Raw genomic sequence first — 21,321 nt, forward strand, 5'->3', positions numbered from 1 at the left:
CCTGGAGTTAGTTGTCCAGTTACCACTAGCTCCACAAGGATGAAATATTGGAGATTAGGCAATAGTTCTCCCAAGCCAATAGATCTAAATTTCAGGTTCTGAAACTAGTAGGAAGCAGAGGATCAGGTCTTTTAAGAATGTTTCCAGAGCCTCTTTGTGTAGGAACAGAACCTTCACATGTGGGACTGTACAATTCTTCAGAAGAGTCATTCTCCCCTTTCCATTTGCTCTGCAAGTCTCATAACAACAGAACACAATTCTAGGTGAGTCATATGTATTATTCAATTTGGGAAGACTCAAGCCTTTTTCCCTTGACTTAGATGTTCCCAAGACAACTAGAGAATTCACATCCTGTTCAAAGTGTACAGAAGTCTTGTGAAAGTATTGAATTCCAGTGCATTATTTTGAAATTAACGTGAAATACACATGGCTATATCCAGATATTTACACAACAAACATGCAAATAGGCTGCTGACACCAATGGTGTTTTTTAAAAAATCCCTATAAATGCTATACAACTGGCCAGTTTCACCATTTAATTCAAATTCAGTTTTGAGGTGGCTGCCTTGCTTTCCCCTTTGCTTTTAACAAATTACTAGGAAAAAGCTAACATTAATCTAATATGCACACTTATCATTTTGAGTTTCACCAAATGCCACCACAGTTATTTGAGTTCTACGCACACAATTCTCCCCTAAATGTCAAATTGTATTTGACAGCAACCTGTAAAACTAACGAAATGTTGACTACTAGATTATTGTAATTTACTTAGTTTTAGATTAATGTAGTGTAATGCCATCCAATCACAGACAACTTACTAAGATACAATTTATGATCAGGCACATCCATGATTTTATGGATATCACTACTTCTCAAGAAACAAAGTACTGTATTACGTTTTACTATACATAGTGCAAATATGTCAAGACGATTACACTACAATTTGTTTCAACTAGTATATTATACTATAATTACTATGGTAATAGTTTTTCACTCCTAGACAACCAGTTCACAAGTTAATTTGTTATTTAGGAATAAAATGTTCCACAGTATGGCCGTTCTAACTGGTGTGAGGAGCAATAGCAGAATACGACTAATGCTCTCATATCTGGCTTGCAACTTTTCATAGTTGGCCACTGTGGGAAATAGGATGCACAGGCCTTTCATCTGATTCAGAAGGCTTCCTTTTATGTTGAAGTGATAGCTGGAGCAGCATACATGGAAGTTTATTATAATTTGCAACAGGAATGAAGGATTTCTAAGAATTTAAGTAGGAAGAAAAAACTTATTAAGATCCAACGACTGTGTGGGAATGGAATCCTTTTCTGCTTTGCTACTGAGAGGATGAATTCTGGAATCTTGCATAATAATCTACCAAAACCTGCAGCACTGTAACATAGTGATGCTTCTACCTCTGTGTGTTCTTTTGTTTAATACAGCATGCAAACACAAAGGTTAGTCTAATGCAGGCTTCCGCAACCTCGGCCCTCCAGATATTTTTGGCCTACAACTCCCATGATCCCTAGCTAGCAGGACCAGTGGTCAGGAATGATGGGAATTGTAGTCTCAAAAACATTTGGAGGGCCGAGACTGAGGAAGCCTGCTCTAATGGGTTCATAAGACAGTCCAGGTCTAGAGAGGCAAACCTGTTTAAAAACACATCTTGCTTATTTTGAGTGGGAAATTATACATCTTATTTTTACTCTCCAAATTTCCAGTTCTTCCATTTCAGATCTCTTCCGAGTCGTCCCCCCAATTTCCCATCTCCACACTTCCATGACTTCAAAGCTCTATTCCAACCAGGAGAAGACCCACACATGCTGTATCTCCCACCTGAATGCTGCTGCATTACTGTGGCAGAAAATGCTGCCTTCCTGGATCAGATAAGACATGGATCTAATCTTTGAAACAGGAAAAGATTTCTGAAAGTCCTCTTTAAATTACAGTTAATCCAGGGATTGGGAACTCGAGGCCTTCCAAATGTTGGATGCCAACTCCCATCAGCATGGCCAACTGTCAAAGTTGGAAGTTGCCGCTGAGCAACAACCACAAGTTCCTCTCCGTCATAAAGTAAATATCTTAAACTAAAGCAACCTGAAATAAATGCATTAAAATGTATCCTATTGTCACAGCGGCCAACCAGAAGCCTATGAGAATTCTGCAAATAAGACCTCAGCACAATAGCACGTTCCCCTCCTATGGTTTCAAACAACTAGGATTCAGAAGCATACTGCCTCCAACCATGGAGGCACAATACATCAGTTGCGGCTAGTAGCCTTATCCTCATGTATCCTGCCCAATCCTCTTTTAAAGCCATTTATGTTGGAGACTGCTACTATCTCCCATGGGAATATATTCCATAGTTTAGCTATGTGCTATGTGGCAAATATCTGTATCTTGCTTTTGTACCTAGGAGCTCAAATATGCATATGTTTTCCTCCCCGTTTTATGTTTGCAATAGCCCTGTGAGATAACTAAGTTAATAAGTGTATATAAGCAGCATTTTTCGTCAATAGATTGTGATGGGGGGCGGGATGCAAAGTACCCAACCAACATAAAAAGATAAAAGGTAAAGGACCCCTGGACGTTTAAGTCCAGTCAAAGGTGACTTTGGGATGAGGCGCTCATCTCGCTTTCAGGCCAAGGGAGCCGGAGTTTGTCCACAGACAACTTTCTGGGTTATGTGGCCAGCATGACTAAACCATATCTGGCGCAATGGAACAGCATGAAAGAAGCCAGAGAGCACGGAAACGCTGTTTACCTTCGAACTGCTGACCTTCTGATCAGTAAGCCCAAGATGCTCAGTGGTTTAGACCACAGCACCACCTGTGTCCCTCCAATCCACATACAGTGCACCAAGTCCAGGAAATCCTACTGGCATCCCCAGTGATAGCCCATATGGAATAAGGGGAGAGGAAGAGGAAACATACTGGCTTCCTAGTGAATATTCCATGTTCTCAGTTTAGGAAGGGGGAACGTAAGAGAATGAAATGAAGTTTTTTTCCACTGAGAAATGTTTTGGCTACAGCCACAGGTCATCACATATTTTGTCCCATAAACATTTCCCCTAGCCAGGGATATCTCAGTGGTGTGACATAGATACCCTGAGCATGCTTTTTGCCAGTTTTCAAAGCCAAAGTTAGGGGTTCCCATAGTGGTGCGATACTGTTGGCAAGTTTAGATGCCTATGCTCCACGAAATTATCTAATCTTCCTTTCAAGTGACCAAAGCTAGTGGCTGTTACCACCTCTGGTGGGAGCAAATTCCACAAATTAACTATGTGTTCTGTTAAGAAGTACTTTCTTTTGTCTGTTTGGAATTGGCACCAAGTTCTATGAGAGAGGAAGAAAAACTTCACTATCCACTATACCCACGCCAGGCACAATTTCATACGCTTCTGTAATGTCTCATCTGACTTGCCTTTCTCTAAACTAAAAAAACCAACACCAATATATGTGAGCAAAGCACTAAATAGTGTTAGTTTAATACAATTTAGACTATTCTAACAGTTTACCTTTCCCACTGCCTATTTGATTATTATTTCCAAGCTAAACCAAGAAAACTTCCCATATTTGCTAGGTTTCTTGCAATTTGAGACGTTTACATTTTAACTGGGCAGCAAATAACTAAAAGGTTGATTATGCAGTCTTTTGGCACATTATTCAATCACAAGCAGCGACCAGCACAATTCTGGTTTGTTCATACAATGTACTCTAGAAACAATGGTAAATTGTGACAAAGTTTTAATGTTTATTTTGTTTGCTTCGGTGTCTACTGGTTCCTGTTTTGAGCAAAAGGTGCTACAGTGTGCACCACTGAACAAAAGTATATACACCTTTGACCTCAAAAGCTAGCAAATGTTAAATAAGTTTATGCATATAATCATAGCAAGATCGGTATTTGTACTAGCCATCATAGCTAACTCACCTTGCAGAGGGAAGTCCCCTTTTGTTAAGATCAACTCTTACTTTCTCTCCTACATGCCTATAAATCTCCACAATCGCCAATATTGCAGCATCTCTCACCTGCGAGCATACAGAGCAGGTATTAGAACATGGCAAGAATATTTAAAGGTATGACAATTAGCACACTACGCTTAATGCCTAATATTCTAGTTTTTGCTCATCAATATTTTGCTTACCCGTCAATAATTCTAAATAAAATGAAGGGAAAGGGTTTAAACAAGACTGCAAGTTTAAGGAGTCAGGTGCATAATTGCTAGGTCTTTTTCAAACACATTGACTGTCTAGTCTGAGGCTACAGAAAGAGTAAACTGTTGCAAAATGCATGTCAAACTCAGACATCTTTATAAAAGTTAAGCTTCTCTGCTACACTGTGCTGCTCTAAACAATATTGTTCCATACACAGTCTGCTTTCTTACTGCAAGCATGTCTACTGCAGTGGGAGGGGGAAAATATCAACTTATTCACTGCAAGGTATTCTACAATGCATTTCTTATGCTTAATTTCTCTGTGACATACTATTGCAGCCTGTTAGCTACCATGTTCATTTCTGTTTGATTAAAAAAAACACCAACCCCAACCCTGAAGCCATTTCTTCTTGTATGGTCCTCCCCTCCCACCCTCCAGCCATGCCTCTAGAATTTTAATTATGCATATATTTATTCTTAGGGAAGATAGAAAAACTTAACAACTCTATTATCTTGCAACCTATGACTAACAGGAAGGGATGCAGGACAGAAAGAATTTGGTAAAGTAAATAACTCATCACCTACTCTGAAGAATGCATTACATTTATTTAGGAAAAGACATATTTCTAGAATTTTATACAAGACCACTTAAATCTTTGAATACATAGGAAAAAGCCAAACATATATTTCCTAAGCCAAGAGTTCCATTTAAAAAATTGCCTCATTGTTCCACAACAATGGTAAGTTTGTTGAAGATACCTCCTCTAGTTTCATGTGGGAAATGAAAAGAAGTTCTGCTTTTTGGTCTAAATTTCTAGGTATTCTCAAAATTCTAGATCTTTAAGATTCACCAACAATCTCCTACAATCCTCCCATTATTGACAAACTCGTGTAGTAAGAAAACACAGACAGTAGAAAATCAAAAGAAATGTTTTTTTGTTGAAAGATTACAATCCTACCTGGCTATTGGAGTCTCCAGACAAGATGCATAAGTGTGGTACCAGTTTGTTGAGAATTAATGATTGTGCACCAAAGCTAGGGGAGGAAAAGATCAGAGCAAGTGTCATTTCTCACCTCACGCACAAAATATCAGCCAACATTACCAGAAGACAGCTCCAACTATCCTTACAACTGTCTAAGGACAGTTTAGATGAACTCAAGAGGGAAAGTTGAAAGCAAATTAAGAGTCTGATCATTGCTTTTCATTTTAAGGGTCTTTTTAAAAAGGACTAATCCCTAGAAAAAGAACCTGCACCACAGGAAAGGGATGAACATTTATTTCAACAGCCTACTTCAATAAAAATAAAATACATACGTGTTTAATGTTGCAATAAGACACAGACACACTCCTTCTCGTGAACGATAGTTCTTGTGTTTAAAGCCAGCAACAAGACGTTCCCATACGAACTATTAAAAATAAAAGGTAGGTTAGGTTATTGAATGAAATTGCATACTCCATGACACAAATGTAAATTCTAAATTAACACAACCAAAATTATTATATTTATTGCTTTGGGACAAAAAGTTCAGATCAGGCTCTTTTACACCTACTCCCATTTTATTAATATATTATTCCCATATATTAATACTGGTATAAAACAGCATTTAATCAATTAGTTTTCAGAAACTGGAGACAAAATAAGAATAACAACTGAAATATCTAAATCAATGTGTCTCTCATATTAACCTTTCCCTGCTTAAAAATATCTTCCCACTGTGACTTTAATATGTCCCTCCCTCATCCAGATATTTACAACTGAATTTCTTTTACATTTGATTTTTCTTATTTAAAAAATTCCATTAATGTATTTTAAAAGTATTTGTTTTGCACACTTATACTTCTGGTTCTATTTGCCCTCCAATTCCAGTGCTGTTTCTGTTCTTCAGTGAGCTTCTGTGATGATCGCCGTATCTTTCTTCTATTATGAATTTCTTGGGCTACACTCATTTGCTTCCATGCATGTTCTTCTTCCCATGTTTCACTTGCCCTTATTAATTCCTTTCTTGCTTTTATCTTTATAATTCTCAGCCTCCCAGGAGCTCTGCTGTATCACAACTGCCAATGCTGTATACTTCAGACTTACAAGACTAGATTTGCAACGATATTTCAAAGCAAACAGATTCCAACTGCAATTCCCTTCAGCTGCAATGCTGCCATTATAATCTCAGCCGTTCAGCAGGCATTCAGGAGAAAAAGGTTGCCTAGCAACTGCTGCACAGTGAGCAAGAGCACATTTCCCAGACTGCAGCATTTTATGATTTAGACCCTCCCAGTATTCAAGTCATGCTGTAGAATGAGCAAAACAGACAATGTCGCATGTATATCTAGGCTACAATGCATTAAATTATACATTGTTTTTGCCTTTAAAAGACTAGGAGAAAAATATTAGGGTAGGCTAGACCACTGGTCTTCAACTGGGGGGTCAGGACCCATTAGTGGGTCCTGGCTTGATCTGAAGTGGGTCTCAACAGGAGCACTACCACCATGCAAATTTATTTAAGAAATGGGTCCCAAATGGATGCCTGGGTTAAAAGTGGGTCTTGGGTCTTAAAAGGTTTAAGATACCTGAACTAGACAATACTGAATATATTTTCCACAATGATTTAAGCAGCTAAAAGCAGTGCTGAACCATTTTTCACATTTCTGCGTTAATTCACAAAAAAATGCCATCTAAAAATTCAGTGTTTCAACAGTGTTATGTTGAAGGTAGTAAGTTGATTGCAAGAACCCCCCGCCAGCATTTAGCAGGCATTAGATGTTTAATTTAAAGGCTGGTCATTCCTCAGAAGCATTGGCCTGGCACAAGCCCAGCTGGAATTTATGCAAGCACAACACTTGGCAACAAGGAAAAGAATAGTATTTTACGTTACAATCAAATACTATTTTTTGGAAGGGATCACAGAACAGATAGATAGATGACAGATATTCAAAAACATTTTTTCAAAAATGCACACAAGGACAAACCAGCAAAATTTTGCTTATTATAAACAAAATTAGCTGCAGCAATTGCAAGTCCATCTGTAAACAGCATTTTCCTTATAACATTTCAAGCATGTTCTCAGAAAATTAGTTGCTATATAGAGAAAACCATAAAAAATAAAATGTCCAGCAAGTTGAACATGAAATAATCATACACTAGAATACTATACAATTTATGTTGCCCTTTACAACTCTCCATGGCATTGTCATGCAGATTGCTATGCCTTTAGGGTATAACTAGATTCTCAGTCCTGCAGTGCTTGGGGGGGGGGGTGAGCAAGACAAGAATGTCAGTGGGGAGGGAAACAAGAAATGGAACTTGAAACTGATTGCTGCAGCTTGTACTGCTACAGGAAAAACAGAAGTGACAAAATGGAGCCTAAACAAAGGGAAGTCTGTAAGACACACACAAACAAGTCATCTACGCCAAAAAAGCAGCATGGTTAGAGGAGAAAAAGTGTGCCTCGATTTTACACTGAGGAAATTAAAAAATATGAAAGCTAGGATATCATGCAAACAAACAGAAACCCTGTCGTGAAAAACTTAATCTACTAAGAAGTCCAAGTTATTGAGCACCATTGTAATAGACTACAACAGGAGTGGCTAATCCTCTTCAGCCCAAGGAACAAATTTGCTGTTGACCAGCCCCCCAAGGGGTCCTTCTACTGAAGGTCATGGCCAAAGTGGAAGTGGGTATCATCATGGCTCCTGCTCCCCCTCGCTCCCACCCACACTGACAGACATGCATACAGAATACAACATCCACACACTCATCCCCATCCAAAGGTCTCCAACAAGTCCAGTACAGTACTGCAATTTTTCACCCCATCACAGAGCTTAGAGGAGAGAAACCACTCCTAGTTCTGTGATAGAGAGGATTTTTTTGGGAGGAGGGGGAATGTTAAACATTTTGGCAGGCCTGATTTGACATGTGGGTTCTGCCTCCATGTCTGAACATAGTACAAAATGTTGCACGATATGCACCGCCTTAGAACAGCGCTCCATGCTGAACTTGAATTATCTGACATATGACGTCAGGAAGTTGATGGAGGGTTGTCCCTCCCAACTAGCATACTGGCCTGTTTCCAAGTTACGTATGCTCAGACTAACATGTAACCAAAGACATGTAATTGCATCATCATTATCTTAATGCAAGATGAAGACATTCAAAGGAGAGCAGGATTCTTGTACCTTTGGCATTTCTGTGAAATAAAGATTTTAGTAGATACAGCCAGAGTTTGAAACTCCCATTGTTCTTTTGTGACAAGGAATTTAATTAGTGAGAGCTGTTTCTGAGCTCTGGGTGCAGTACTGTGCCCAAGATTTCAGATTAAAACTGCAGAGTGGAAGGAAAGGAGGACCTTTTTCTGCCTCCCCACTTCCAGCCACTCTCTGAAGACTGGAGAAGAGACCTTCTTAAGAATATTAGGGGGGCGGGCAGGGGAAGCATGGCTTTGTTTTTTGCAGTCTTCAGATGAGGATTAGACCATATGAAAAATGAATATAAGATTTTAGCTGCAGTTCATTCATTTTCAGCTTTGTGTTCTTGCTATAAAAAAGTGTGCCTAGACATTCCATTGTTGCTCCCATAACCTAGGTTTAAGGCGTTATTTAGTTCCTAGCTTTCATATCTCAGTTTCTAACACTGGATACAGCTTTTCACATGTGGGTAACAAAAACCACACCAGCTGAGATTTCTTCTGCTGCACAAGTATAAAAAGGTAGAGGAATTCTTCCCTTCTTTGTCACAGGTTACCCTATCATAACAGAGCATTTTACAGAACATAAATAGATCTGGAGTATTGTACAAATTTCTGGAAATATCATACCATTGGCTGAGCTGCCTGGTCCATTAATTTCAATGCAAGATTTTGTGCTTGATCTCGAACTTGATCTTTGGCATCTCCCATTCGATCCATCAAAACTATAAGAACTAGAAGACAGAAATAAGAATTAATGATATATATGGAAGGCAAATTCTGAATAAAATTATATCTGGTAACTAACTGTAAAAGTGATTCCACCTCATCCAGTCCCAAGTTTAGTAAGAAGATCACTGAAGAAGGCTGTACTGCTTTAAGGTTTTTTAAACTGCTTTGAGAGGGTTTTTTAAAAAAAATCAAGAGATATATGAATTTTATGAAATAAATAGAAAGTCCCTGTACATTTTCACACTGAACATTGGGCAAAAGTGTACTAATTACTTCTCTATACAGATCTGTATGTGCGATCAGCTTTCTACACGTCCTGTTTGTAGAAAAGCACAAAATATGGAAGCCAGTCTCTGAACATATAAAATCCAAGACAAAGTTATTGATTTGGAGTAAGAATTCTAACCTAGCTATTGTTGTAACAACTCCAAAATCTATTATTACATAGACAACGTCTTCTTACCAGTTTCTAACCCCAAATGCTAGACAACACCAGGCAGAAATTTCAGTCTTTTGACCCTAACCCATATCCAGGGACTCATCTGCCTAGCCATGCAAGTTCATAAAGACTGCATATTTATTTTCTGATTTTTTCGAATAAGAGGAGGAGATTCAGAACCAGAAGGGGAGCAATGCAGGCTGAAAAGGTAATCAAACACATAATGTTTGACTAGTTAATCAGACTTAAGTTCTGAGGAAGCCATTAATTTGTTATTGCTTTTAACCCTTGTGCTGAAATGTCTGGCCCATTGGTAGAAACTTTAAAGTTTCAAGGGTTCTTTAAATGCATTCAGATAAAGCTGTAGCTTCAACAGAAAAAAACAAACCATGACACAAGGCACCTGATGACCTGAAACTGTTACACAAGTATGAGTTTGAATATTTTCACACAAGACTTTTCTAACACTACTTTCTCATGATATATTATGGCTTGGAACCGAAGATGCCACCACATAATAAACGTATTCACAAATGTCTTTGCTTACTAGTGCTCATTAAAACTGGAGCCTCAGCTAAAAATGATGTCAGGAGTGCAAGAAGATCTTACCTGTCTGGCATTCTATACACCCAGGTTCAAATTTAATTTTGAACATAGAAGCTAATAATCTAAACAGGACACAGATCCCATGTGTGCTAATGCAGCATGTAGTGATACAGCAGCATGTGCAGACGAAGTACACAGTACATAAGGCTGCACATGATTCCCTTCTCCCATCTTTGCTGGACCTTCATATTCAAGCAGAGATGTAGCAAAACATCTCTGACCTTTGAGGAGCTCCAGTGAAAGCCGCAGCATGATCAGCTGGGTGGGGTACTTACAATCTTTCTCTGCCCCCCCCTCCTTATTCAACTTGGAACAAAGACAAGCCTCTGCACTCAGCAGACAGCTGTAATGCTGGGGGGGGGGGGCTTAATTAACAGTACTGGGAAGGCAGTTATGTGATGACACTATGTAGTTCCAGAAACACAGTACAGAAAATATGATGGCTGCCTGGCATAGAGCAATCTGATTTTTTTTCTGTATAGTGTCGCTGGAAACCATGCAACTTCATAAAATGCTTTGCCCACGTCTTTTCATTAGAGATGGTTTTTAGCAATGGTCACAGGTGGCTGAAGAGTGCAGGGGCTTGATTAAAACATGGAAGGGGGGGAAGAAATGGGAAGACCACACAGCCACTTCAAAAGATAAGCCCACCCCACCTGACCTTATGAGAAGAGTTCTTCCACCTCCACCTCACCTCTTGAGATCACCTAATGTTCCGCTGGTGGAACATTTGGCTCAGTCCTAGAACTATCTTCTTAGTAAATATTCAAATACTGCTTCTGAAAGCATCTTCATTAAAGATTGTTTGGAGACTGCTTAGCCATTACACACACTTTGAGCTATGGCAGTAGTGAGGAATCTTTGGCTGGTGAGCCTCATTATATCTGTGAGACCTTTTTCTCACGTGACCCACATCTAACATAATCTGTGGTGACAGGGTAAGGCAGGGAAAGACCTGGCAGAGGTGGTGTGGATTCAAGCTGTGCCTGCAGACTGACATTTTCCTTCTGTCAGTCTGCAAAGAGAAAACATCTACTTATGGGTGTGGTTTGAATTCAAACCACATCTGCAAATGGACTTCAAAGGGACTCCCTCTCAGCACCCATCAGCTGATCAGTGTTGAGAATGAACCCCTGGAGTTAATGGGAACTATGTACACAAGAGAGTTTACTCTTTAGGACAAATGCACTGTTAATTTCCTTTTAAAGCAGTACTGCAAAATTTACCCACAACATCCAATGAAGTGTTTGCTTAGTGCAGTGGTTCTCAAAGGGTGTAGCGTGCCACAATAGTGTAACATGAGGGGGTGGCAAATGTGCTGGAAAGATTCGATGGCAATTAAAGAAACATTTAAACAGTATAGTATAGTATTAGTATTAGCATTAGTATAAATATTTTTTTTTCCTTGTAGAATACGAATAGATATGTTTCAAAATCAAGGGTTGTTTCTTTTTGTTTTTCAATGTATTTCTTATTAATAAAAATTTCAGTATGGTGCGAGCAAATTTTTATTCTGAAAGTGTGGCCTGGAGAAAAAAGTTTGAAAACCGCTGCCTTAGTGCGAATTAAGTCCATGTAAATTCTTTAACATCCTCAGGAATATTCCTTAAGCTCTAAACAAAGCATCAAACAGAAGAACAGAAAAATTCCATTTACACCCTCAGACAAGTCAAACATTCAAAGATTCAAAAGTAGTATTTTATGAGTGAAAAGTTTTAATCCTAGAATAATTAAGCTAAGTGGTACTTAATGTCATAACTGATCTTGCATGACCAAAGTCATGCTGTGATTTGATCTGAATAAGATTGGCAGGCTGGAAAGAGAGCCCTTTAAAAGTACTAATTAGAATTTCCTCATACGAACACAACGTCTATTAAATCAAAACCAGGCAAACACATATGCACACAATAGTGGACTGGAAACTTTTTCAAAATCTAGTCACTTGGCAAGGTTATGCCAGCAACTGGAATTCTTCCTAGTCAATCCAAGTTTATTAATGCACAACCCAGAGGACCTGCCATCTTAAAAGTTGCTAAAACAGTATTACACACAATAAATACATCACTCCCTCTAACAGCAAACTTGGGTGGTGGGTAACAACAATAAATTCAACCAAGACAGGGCCATTTAGAAACAAAGGTGATGCATCAGCATGCTCAAGTGAGCCCCAAGATTTGCGGTACAAAAGAAATATTAAGAGCCTACAGGGTTCTCTGAAAGCTCAATGAGGAATGAATATGCTCAATAGTAACAAAATGCTGCGTCACTTAGAAAATAATAATAAAAAATACATAACCAAGGGAGTGGAATGCCCCACTTGAGTGCCCATAGCTAGAAGGCAATGGTAGGCTATAAAATTTCCTTTAAAAAGCTCAACAACTTTGGTAGACCACTGCCAGTTTTTTTATAGTGGGAGTAGATCTCAGTCTCTTGAAAGTTGGAAATGCCTGCATTAGTTCATTGAATCACAGTCCTATGATTTTAGATCCAATTTTGCCTGTGGCCAGGATAAACAGGACCATGTATTTAGAGGACTTTGGGCTTTTTATTTTCAAGAAGTATGTAGCTTTGGATATAGTAGATATGGGTGCTAACTTTACACTAGGGCTGCGTGATGTTAGGCTTTCAACATTGTGGTGTATCACCAGCCAAACATTGCGGTTTGGTGATATACCGCGATGTTGAAACAAACTGCATTGGCCCCAGCTGACGAGACAAAGGGTGAAACTGTCACAGCTCTAACTGCAGGAGCTGAGGCCCTTTCACCCCAGCACACAGGCTGAGGCCAATACAGCTTCCCTTGCCTGCTGCTCAGCTGGGGGTAGGAGGGCAGTTTCACAGAGCCCCCACCCCGCCGCTGGCTCCCTTAACAGTTCAGCTGATGGGAGTGGCAACCGTGTGCCCTGCAGCCCAGCAGTTTCACAGTCTCCACTCAACCACCAGTTTGAGGGCTCTGTTAACTGCTTGGCTGATGCAAGGGCAGCTGCAGGCTTCTCAGCTGAGCAGTTTAAAGATGTGAAGGGAGAAGCTGTATTGGCGCCTTGCTGGTGTAGCTTGTTTCTTCCTCTGCACTGTATGAGGACAGACCGTGATGTTGGTTTTACTCAGCAGTATGTCGCTGGTGCAACCGCCACAGTTCCCGAGTCTCTCAGCTAGCAGTGCCCATTGGAGGAAGACTCTTGAGTCCCTCTAGAGGGCGCTGCTAGAAGAGGGACTCAGGTGCGCAGCGGTTTCATACCAGTCCTGGGCGATATATTGCTACATCGCCCATGCCTACTTTGCACAGCACAGACAGAAGACCAACGTCTGAGCAAAGTGTGCAACGTAACCATGCATTTGGGTACTATAACACAAACCTTTGAATTTAACACAACTGTACAGGTGTTAACATTTGGATACTAATCTTACCTTTATCATACTAAAGACAACTAACATGGCATGTGTGTGTTTTTTACTTTGAAAAACTGAGAAAAAAGGCATCCTAAGAGAATCACCAAACTGCTTATCTTCAATTCTTTTACACATAAAATTTTAAAGGCACTCACTCACCAGGTCCTATATAGGATTTGAAGCGTCCTGAAAGTCTGTCAACAAAGGCACCGAGAAGATCTAATCCAAGTAGTGATACCTGTGAAAATAATGAGAAATCTTAAAAATGCAAGTTTGGGTGATGGCTCACCATCTACTCCAGTCTTCCAGAACCTAGTTTCTCCTCCAGATGTTTTCAACTACAACTCTCATCAGTCCTGACCATTGGCCACAACAGCTGATGGAAGCTGAAGTCCATCACTTTTGGACAACTACAGGTTACAAAAAGCTGATTAAGCCATCTAAGTCAGCATCACATATGTAAGCTTTCAGAGTAAGAAACCACAGTTAAAAACTTATTCACACAGCGCCATGACTATGGATGAATGGCAAAAGACTGGACAATATTCTTCCACCTTGGTTCCCCATAGGTTTTTTGACTAACTTTCATCATCTTTGGCTGCTGCCTTACCTGGTTGGGGCTGATGGAAATTATAGGCCAACACCACCTGGAGACCTAAATTTAAGGAACAGTAACTTGGGCTCTTCTTGAGAAAGCTTGATCATAGAAATCTATTGTCTCACCACTGTTTATCATCATTATAAAAATTGCTCTAACTTAGAACTGTAGGAGCCCACTAGGCCTTTCTCCTGTGATTTATGCCTAGCAGAGACAAATATTTAATCCTTTCTGCATACTACTGTCCATAAACTAGTGCAGAGCAAGGCTAAGCACTGGGGGCAATGCTGCAAAACCTATATGGAAAAAAATGTTTCAAATCTGAAGAAAATCTAAACAGCAAGCCATAAAGTAATAATAATAATAATAATAATAATAATAATAATAATAATAAATTTTATTTATATCCCGCCCTCCCCAGCCGAAGCTGGGCTCAGGGTGGCTAACAACAATCAAAATAATCCAACGTTCTAAAAACATTTCATTATAAAAAGTAATTAAAATCAAATTGGTGGCAACCATTAAGCAAAATTCTGTGCAGATTGCCAGAGGAGGGGGTCAGGCTGCGCCCTGACCAAAGGCCTGGTGGAACAGCTCTGTCTTGCAGGCCCTGCGAAAAGATGTCAGGTCCCACAGGGCCCTAGTCTCTTGTGACAGAGCGTAAACACAATAATATTGTTTTTTTAAAGAAATGTAATAGTGGGGTTTTCTATTATTCTTTCATTTAACTACCAATGCTTACTAGCAACATTTATACTTAGAAAACATTTTGAGTTGCATAACAGAGGAAAGCTATGAATTGCAAGTACAGAATAGCAAGTAGTTTAGGACCACAAGTGCCTGCAAGCAAGGTGTGGTTTTCTTTCTGACTAATCCCAAGGTGACAGCAGAATAAACAATGAAAATTCAAGCAAGACACCCTTACTTAAAATTCAGTGGCCTATCTAAAGAAATGCAAATTTCACTTGGTTTCAAGACTAAAATTGAAAAAAGGTCTGCAAAGCTATTCTTTAAAAGAGAGCATTTCTCTTGGTAGAGAATTAAAGGTGTTATTCAGCTTGATGGGGACTGCTGGGGAAGCCTTGAACAAACATTTAGCACACTTATTCTACCAGCCTCTGAGTAAAGCCTCATACTTTAAGACTAGAAGCATTTGCTCATCTTTTTGAGTTCAAAACCAAGACTTCATATTAAAAATGAAACAGTCCAGCTACCCATTATTCCTAGAACTTAACATGATATATATCATTTATAGCAAAATTGCTTAAAATATGCTGAATTGCCCAGTCAATCTATGGTTTAACCTCAAATTTGAAACGTAACACATACATCAGAATGTTCAGGAAGATGAAATATTATAACACAGAAATAGTCTTCAAAAATCACACACACCCCGAATAACTACGTACCCACAAAATTTGTTTTTTATTCTCATCCATATACAATTCAAAATATACTCAACTCTCAAACCATCTCTGTTATCAACAGGAGAATGGCAAAAAAATACTTATCTACCAACCAGTTGAACTTGTACCCTTCAGAACAAAACCTCCTGGATCAACTCCCTGCCCATGTACTTTCCATAGCTACAGAGCTGCACTTGTCCAGAAGAACCCTGTCTGCAAATTTTAAATATAAATACTGTATATCTATACATTCTTACATGGTGATACCACAACTGCTAAGTGGCTGTAAAGCTGTTTCTCCAAAACATCACTGGGCCCTGGATGATTTAAATTTTCACATTGGTCCAAGATCCCACATAGTGGCTGAGAACTGTTCAGTGCTCCACTGCTATCTCTACATGCAAATAAGTCAGGTGTATGTGGGAATGTTGCATTAGGCAGATTCCTATTAGGTATATCACACCCTCCTATCATTGAAGAGTATGCGAAAACAATTTAAGCTAACTATCCACCTTATAAGTTAGTGCTGAGTGAAACAAGGACTCTAACAGAAGAGGGTAGGCACATAATTAACCAGCAGAGGGAATGCTTTCGTAGCAGTGAGTGAACAGCATACCCAACTCTACTCATTTACAACAAGCTAGATATGGAAGCATGATGTAACTCTAGTGCCTACAACATGCTGCACAATGCTCTCAACTGCAGAATTTTGTGGTGGTGGCCAAAACACTTCTGAAAATTCTAAATGGCTCCATGGCCTGTTGTTACTGGATTACAATCTAAGCAATTATTCCAAAGAATAATGTCGCCAGTAAATTAGTCTGGTCACAATTCCATGACAGTACCGTATTTTTCGCCCTATAGGACGCACCTAGATTTGGGGGGGGGATAAAGGGGGGAATTATTCCTCCCCCCCAGGCGCGGGGCGGGGGAAGCCCGAGCTTCCTGAGACCCCAGCCCCCAGAAGGGAGCCAGAGTCTTCTGCATCGCTCTGGGAGCTTGCGGGGCTGGGGGGATAGCTTCCTGAAGCCTGCATTTGCCCCATAGGATGCACACACATTTCCCCTTCATTTTGGAGGGGGGAAAATGCGTTATATAGGGCGAAAAATACGGTAGATGAAAGAGATGAGAGCAGGTAGGTACTGTACTTATTCCTGAAACAGGGACTGCTGTGACAATGTGATATAATTTCAATGAGTACCTTTGGCCCAGTTAACAACATTGTGAACTGTGAGTGATCTTCAAAACACATCTGCGCTTTCTGAATAGCCAGGGAAACTATATGGTAGACAAGTAAGTCACCTTATGCCAAAAACCCAGGCTGCATCATGTGTTTATGTTTCCAGCTACCACCCAGAGCAGACCACGTGTTTGACTATGAAGGTCACAACTGTATTTGTGCCAAATTCTTCTACAGAAATTCACCCCTGAAGAATTTACAATTGATGTTCTTCTCAAAACTGCAGTACCGACGACACAAGGACCTAAAGAAAGAGATTTGTAAAGGCCAGTTTTGTACCCAGGACAGGCTCCAAATATGGGGGGGGGGGACACTTGCTTGTTGGCCTGTACAACTTCCATGTGAAGTTTTAATGAGTTAAGATAGGCATTCTCAACAATAGGTCCTCTTGGATGCCAGTGACAGGCTTGCCATTGCTTACAGAGAATACACCAACACTATAATTTACTATGTAAAAACAATATCAAAGAACCAAAGAGTGAGATCCTGCAAGAAACCTGAATCTCAAACTCTTCCCACCATCCCCTGCCCACATCCATTCAGGAAATAACCATTAAAGAACCTAATAACAGCAGCCATACAATTAGAAACTCATTCAGTTGATCATCTTTAATCCAATGTATGCTATCCTCTGCAACAATCCACTTCTGCTATCTATGCAGGAAAAGTAAATCAGCCTCTAGGCAGAAGATGGAAATGTTCTCTCATTCATTTCTGGACCTCTGCTTTTGAATTAAAATCACTATTCTTCGACTGAGTGACTCAGATAAATTATAGTTCAGCAAGTTCCTATTTATTTAGGACTCGATTGAGATGTAGGCTCTCTCTCACACACTCTATTACTACAGGAGCTAAAATTAACAGATTATAGAATTAATAGACATATTATTTGTCAGTCATTGCTGTTGTACAATTATAAATTTAAATAATTTTTTAAAAAATCAAACTCTCCATACAAATGCCACCAATAATATATTGTATTTCTTGGTCATTTGACTCCACTTTCCCTACTTTTAAGAGATTTGCATCTATAAGGAAATTTCTGAAACATCCAGAATTTCTGTACACCAGAAGAAACAAAATGATATTTGAATAGAACAAAAAAGTATGCATCTGATAAAGAGGACTCTCAAAGTTTATAGTATGACACAGATTCATTTTTGAAGCTGTCACAGGACACAAGTTGAAATTGCTGCAATAGACTAACATCACAATCCTAAATCCTACTTATTACAATGAAGATTACTCCCAGGTAAATGGAGCCAGCCCCTTGAGAACTGCATGTATATTAGCTTGCACTGAACACAGAGGGAACATCCATAAAACTGCACTCTGGTATTTTACTACTTTTACATACACATACAAAACTACTATGGATTAAGGTTAGTTAGATTTCTCTTTAATTCTTAAATTGTGATTTTAAAGCAATTCTTAGAGTAATGATTTATATTTGTGAAGTACGTAAGTATTAAAGCTCTGGCTGAAATACTGTACTAACATTTGCATTTCTATATTAAACACTTAACATCTGCCCATCTACAAACATGCTTTTTACAACAAGAACAACAACAAGAACAACAACAAAATAATAATAATAATAATAATGGGAATAGCTAACTACACATCTAAAACAACAACAAAATAGTAATGGGAATAGCTAACTACGCATCTAAACAAAACTCAAGCTGTTGGGAAATGTGGTATCTTAGCTGTTAACTGAAGAAACTGATTCTAGTACTTTCAAAATATTTACCTTGTTTCTCCATTCTTTCCATCTCCATGTAGATGTTTGCTCCTGTATCCTGCCTTCAAGCTTATTTTTCTTTACCATTTCTCTTCATGAAGTTGTCTTTATTATACTGACTACTAAATCTAACCCTCTTACAGATCATTCATTAAAGATAAATAAAAAGAGTGTAACTGGGAAACAGTCACTAACTAAAAGCAAGTATGAACACCACCAAGAATCCATCTGTTCCACACACGTGGGTACAGTCATGTGCAGTGTTTTGAAAATCTATGGTACTCACTAATACACAAAAGCATAAACATCTCAATCTCTTTTTGCTATATTGGATTAGGTACTTGCAATATGCCTCATGTCTGAATGTACCTGAAGGCACTACAAAAAAATTTTTTGATTAGTATCCAATAATTCGTAGCAACTGCGGGCATGCACATGCATAAACATATATATATATGATATGCACAGATTATACACACAGATTCATCTCTGGGGAATTTGAGTAATCAACACATCTGAAGCCTGGGTTATGGAGCAATACCGCCACCAGATGACAGGACTGTAAATGAGCTATACAGTAGTTAAGTCACTGACTAGCTACTGAAATGGTCAGGCCCATCACTGGCAGGTAATACGACAACATTCTCAAGTTTTCTGCTGCAATCTCGAAAGTTTTTTTTTTAATGTTAAGCACGTTTTCCACACCTCATCTCTCAATAATTACTATTTTCCTATGTGACAGCCAAAAAGAAAAGAAAAAACAGCATGGAAAATTCTAAGAGTCGCTACAAATTTTCTGAAAAGTGTAATGAAAAACCCTGGGATTAAATTATCACCATAGAGAATAACTCCTATTTGCCATCCAAACTGGACTGTTTCAGCACATTGTTGACTTATCTTAGGCTTTGTTGGCCCTCCACAGAAAGAACTTAATTTGGAAAGTAAACAAAAACCCTTAACAAGGAGCATTGTATCTAGCAGTGTACTCTTATAACCTACTCCGAAGAAAGCCCAAGTGACTTCTGTGGGACACTCCCAAGTTAAGCGAGACAGCACTGCAGCCTAAAATGGGATCAGCGTGATGACACACTGCCAAACCCTGCATATTTTTATATGGAAGAAAACTCCTTGAATCCAATGATGCAAATATATGACTGCAGTCTTAATGCATTTCTATTTGGATGCTTCCCTTTCACTCCTGGGCCAGTACATTATTTAATTGGTACAATAAGAAGATATTGGAAAAACAAGCATCTCAAACCTATAAGAAACGTTCTAAAATCCAGGAAGAAACTTGGTTATGGCCCACAGAAGGTTCACTGAAAGGGCAAGCCACAAAGAAAACACTTTACGAAAACGAGGGCCACATAAAATACATTTCCCGGCTGCACACGAAATAAAGCACAAATAAGCTTACCTTATAATTACTAGAGTTCACCCATCCTGTCAATTCATCAATGACTTTATCCAGGCGTTGCTGATCCTGCTCAAGATCAGTGGAAACGCTGGGATCGTTCAGATACTCCAGAAATTCTTGGCCGACCTGCATCCTGCGGCCCACATCTTTCTGCGGCACCTGATCGCAGAAGTAATCCATTCTGCTATGCTCCATGGTTGGTTGGAAAGGACCTTCGCCTGAAAACAACCCCCTGATCCGTGTTTATTTACAGCTTATATGTCTGTATGTTCGCGGGGAGGAATCTGAACCAGCCCAGAAGGAATTCCAAGGTGCAAAGAAATCCAGGAAAGCTCTCCCTTCACAGTTCCCTTTTCCCAGAAACCCCCCCCCCCAAAAAAAACTAGTTAAAGTACCAGTTCTTTGACAAAAAGAGAACACTAAATCATCCCCCCAAAAATGAAGGTTATGATGATGATGATGATGATGATGATGATGATGATTATTCAAATAACAGTCTCCAGTGATTGCTGTTCCAACGCAAGATCTGAGGGGAGGAGAAGGTGTTTATTTTGGGGTCGGGGTGGCGATGCCCGCGGTGGTTTCCCTCCTCGTCCTCCTCCCACTTTCTTTCCCCCCTCCGAGGTTCTCGGTTGCGATGTCGGCAGCGGCGCGAAGCAACCTCTTTCCCAAGTCCTCCGAGGCCAGGCGAGCAGCGCGGGGAGGCGGCGGGGCACTTTCGGAGAGCATGGGAAGAAGCCAATGGGGTCTCGCTCGCTCCCTCAAGGCCGGCCAGGGAAGCGCCGCAGTTCGCCGCCCAGGCGCCCCTCAGCCTCTCACCGCAGTGAGGAGGAGCAGCAGCAGCAGCAGGAGGAGGAAGGGTGGCCGCTCCTCAGGACCAAGGCAAGCAGGAAGCGGCCGGAGCTGCTGCCGCCGCCGCCGCCGCGTCGCTGCTGCTGCGGGGAAGGCGGGACTCTCATGCTGCGCGCGGAGGCTGAGGGGGAAGGCGAAGGGGCCCAGCGAGCTCGCGCCGCTCTCCTCTCCTCAGGGCGCCGGCGGGGGCTCCGTCCTGTGGAAGTTGCGTCCGCTTCGAGTCGCCGCACGCCGGGGGCGTCGCTTTCGCCGACCAGGCCCCGCCTTTTCCTTCCTCTTTGCCCCGTCCCGCGCGTGCGCACGCGCCTCCCCGCTTCCCTCAGCGACGCTCCGCCCGACGGCGCGGCCGCTCTCCCCGACCATCGCTTTCCTGCGCATGTGCAGAAACCCTTCCTCCGCGCCGTCACTCCGCTTTCCCCTCGCGCCTCTGCGGGCCCGCCCCCTGCTCCGCCCCTCCCAGTGAGAGAGAAAAGAAAGAGGGGCCGCGCGCGCGCACCCCGTGTCTTCCAGCGCCTCTCGAACGAGGCGCCATGCGCATGCGTCCCATGAACCAATCCCTCGTGAGGAA

At 40.5% G+C, this 21,321-nt stretch overlaps 1 protein-coding gene across 24 annotated transcripts in view; it reads right to left on the minus strand.

Annotated features, from left to right (window-relative positions):
- Positions 1 to 20,616, minus strand: part of CLASP2 (cytoplasmic linker associated protein 2) — a 118,209-nt gene extending 97,593 nt beyond the window's left edge. For 4 of the 24 annotated variants that reach the window (XM_080975728.1, XM_080975717.1, XM_080975725.1 and 1 more), the window contains exons 1-6: positions 19,902 to 20,611; positions 13,656 to 13,734; positions 8,960 to 9,063; positions 5,466 to 5,557; positions 5,110 to 5,185; positions 3,928 to 4,025 (exon numbers count right to left, since the gene is read on the minus strand). In XM_080975728.1, coding sequence (XP_080831854.1) covers positions 3,928 to 4,025; positions 5,110 to 5,185; positions 5,466 to 5,557; positions 8,960 to 9,063; positions 13,656 to 13,734; positions 19,902 to 20,096 — 644 coding nt within the window. In that variant the 5' untranslated portion in view covers positions 20,097 to 20,611. Of the gene's footprint in view, positions 1 to 3,927; positions 4,026 to 5,109; positions 5,186 to 5,465; positions 5,558 to 8,959; positions 9,064 to 13,655; positions 13,735 to 19,901 lie in introns of all 24 variants that reach the window. The other 20 variants (XM_080975730.1, XM_080975711.1, XM_080975709.1 and 17 more) reach the window with 14 other exon arrangements.
- Positions 20,617 to 21,321: the final 705 nt, after the last annotated feature.

Source organism: Podarcis pityusensis, assembly GCF_964106645.2.
Source record: "Podarcis pityusensis genome assembly, chromosome: 12".
Taxonomy (NCBI): domain Eukaryota; kingdom Metazoa; phylum Chordata; class Lepidosauria; order Squamata; family Lacertidae; genus Podarcis; species Podarcis pityusensis.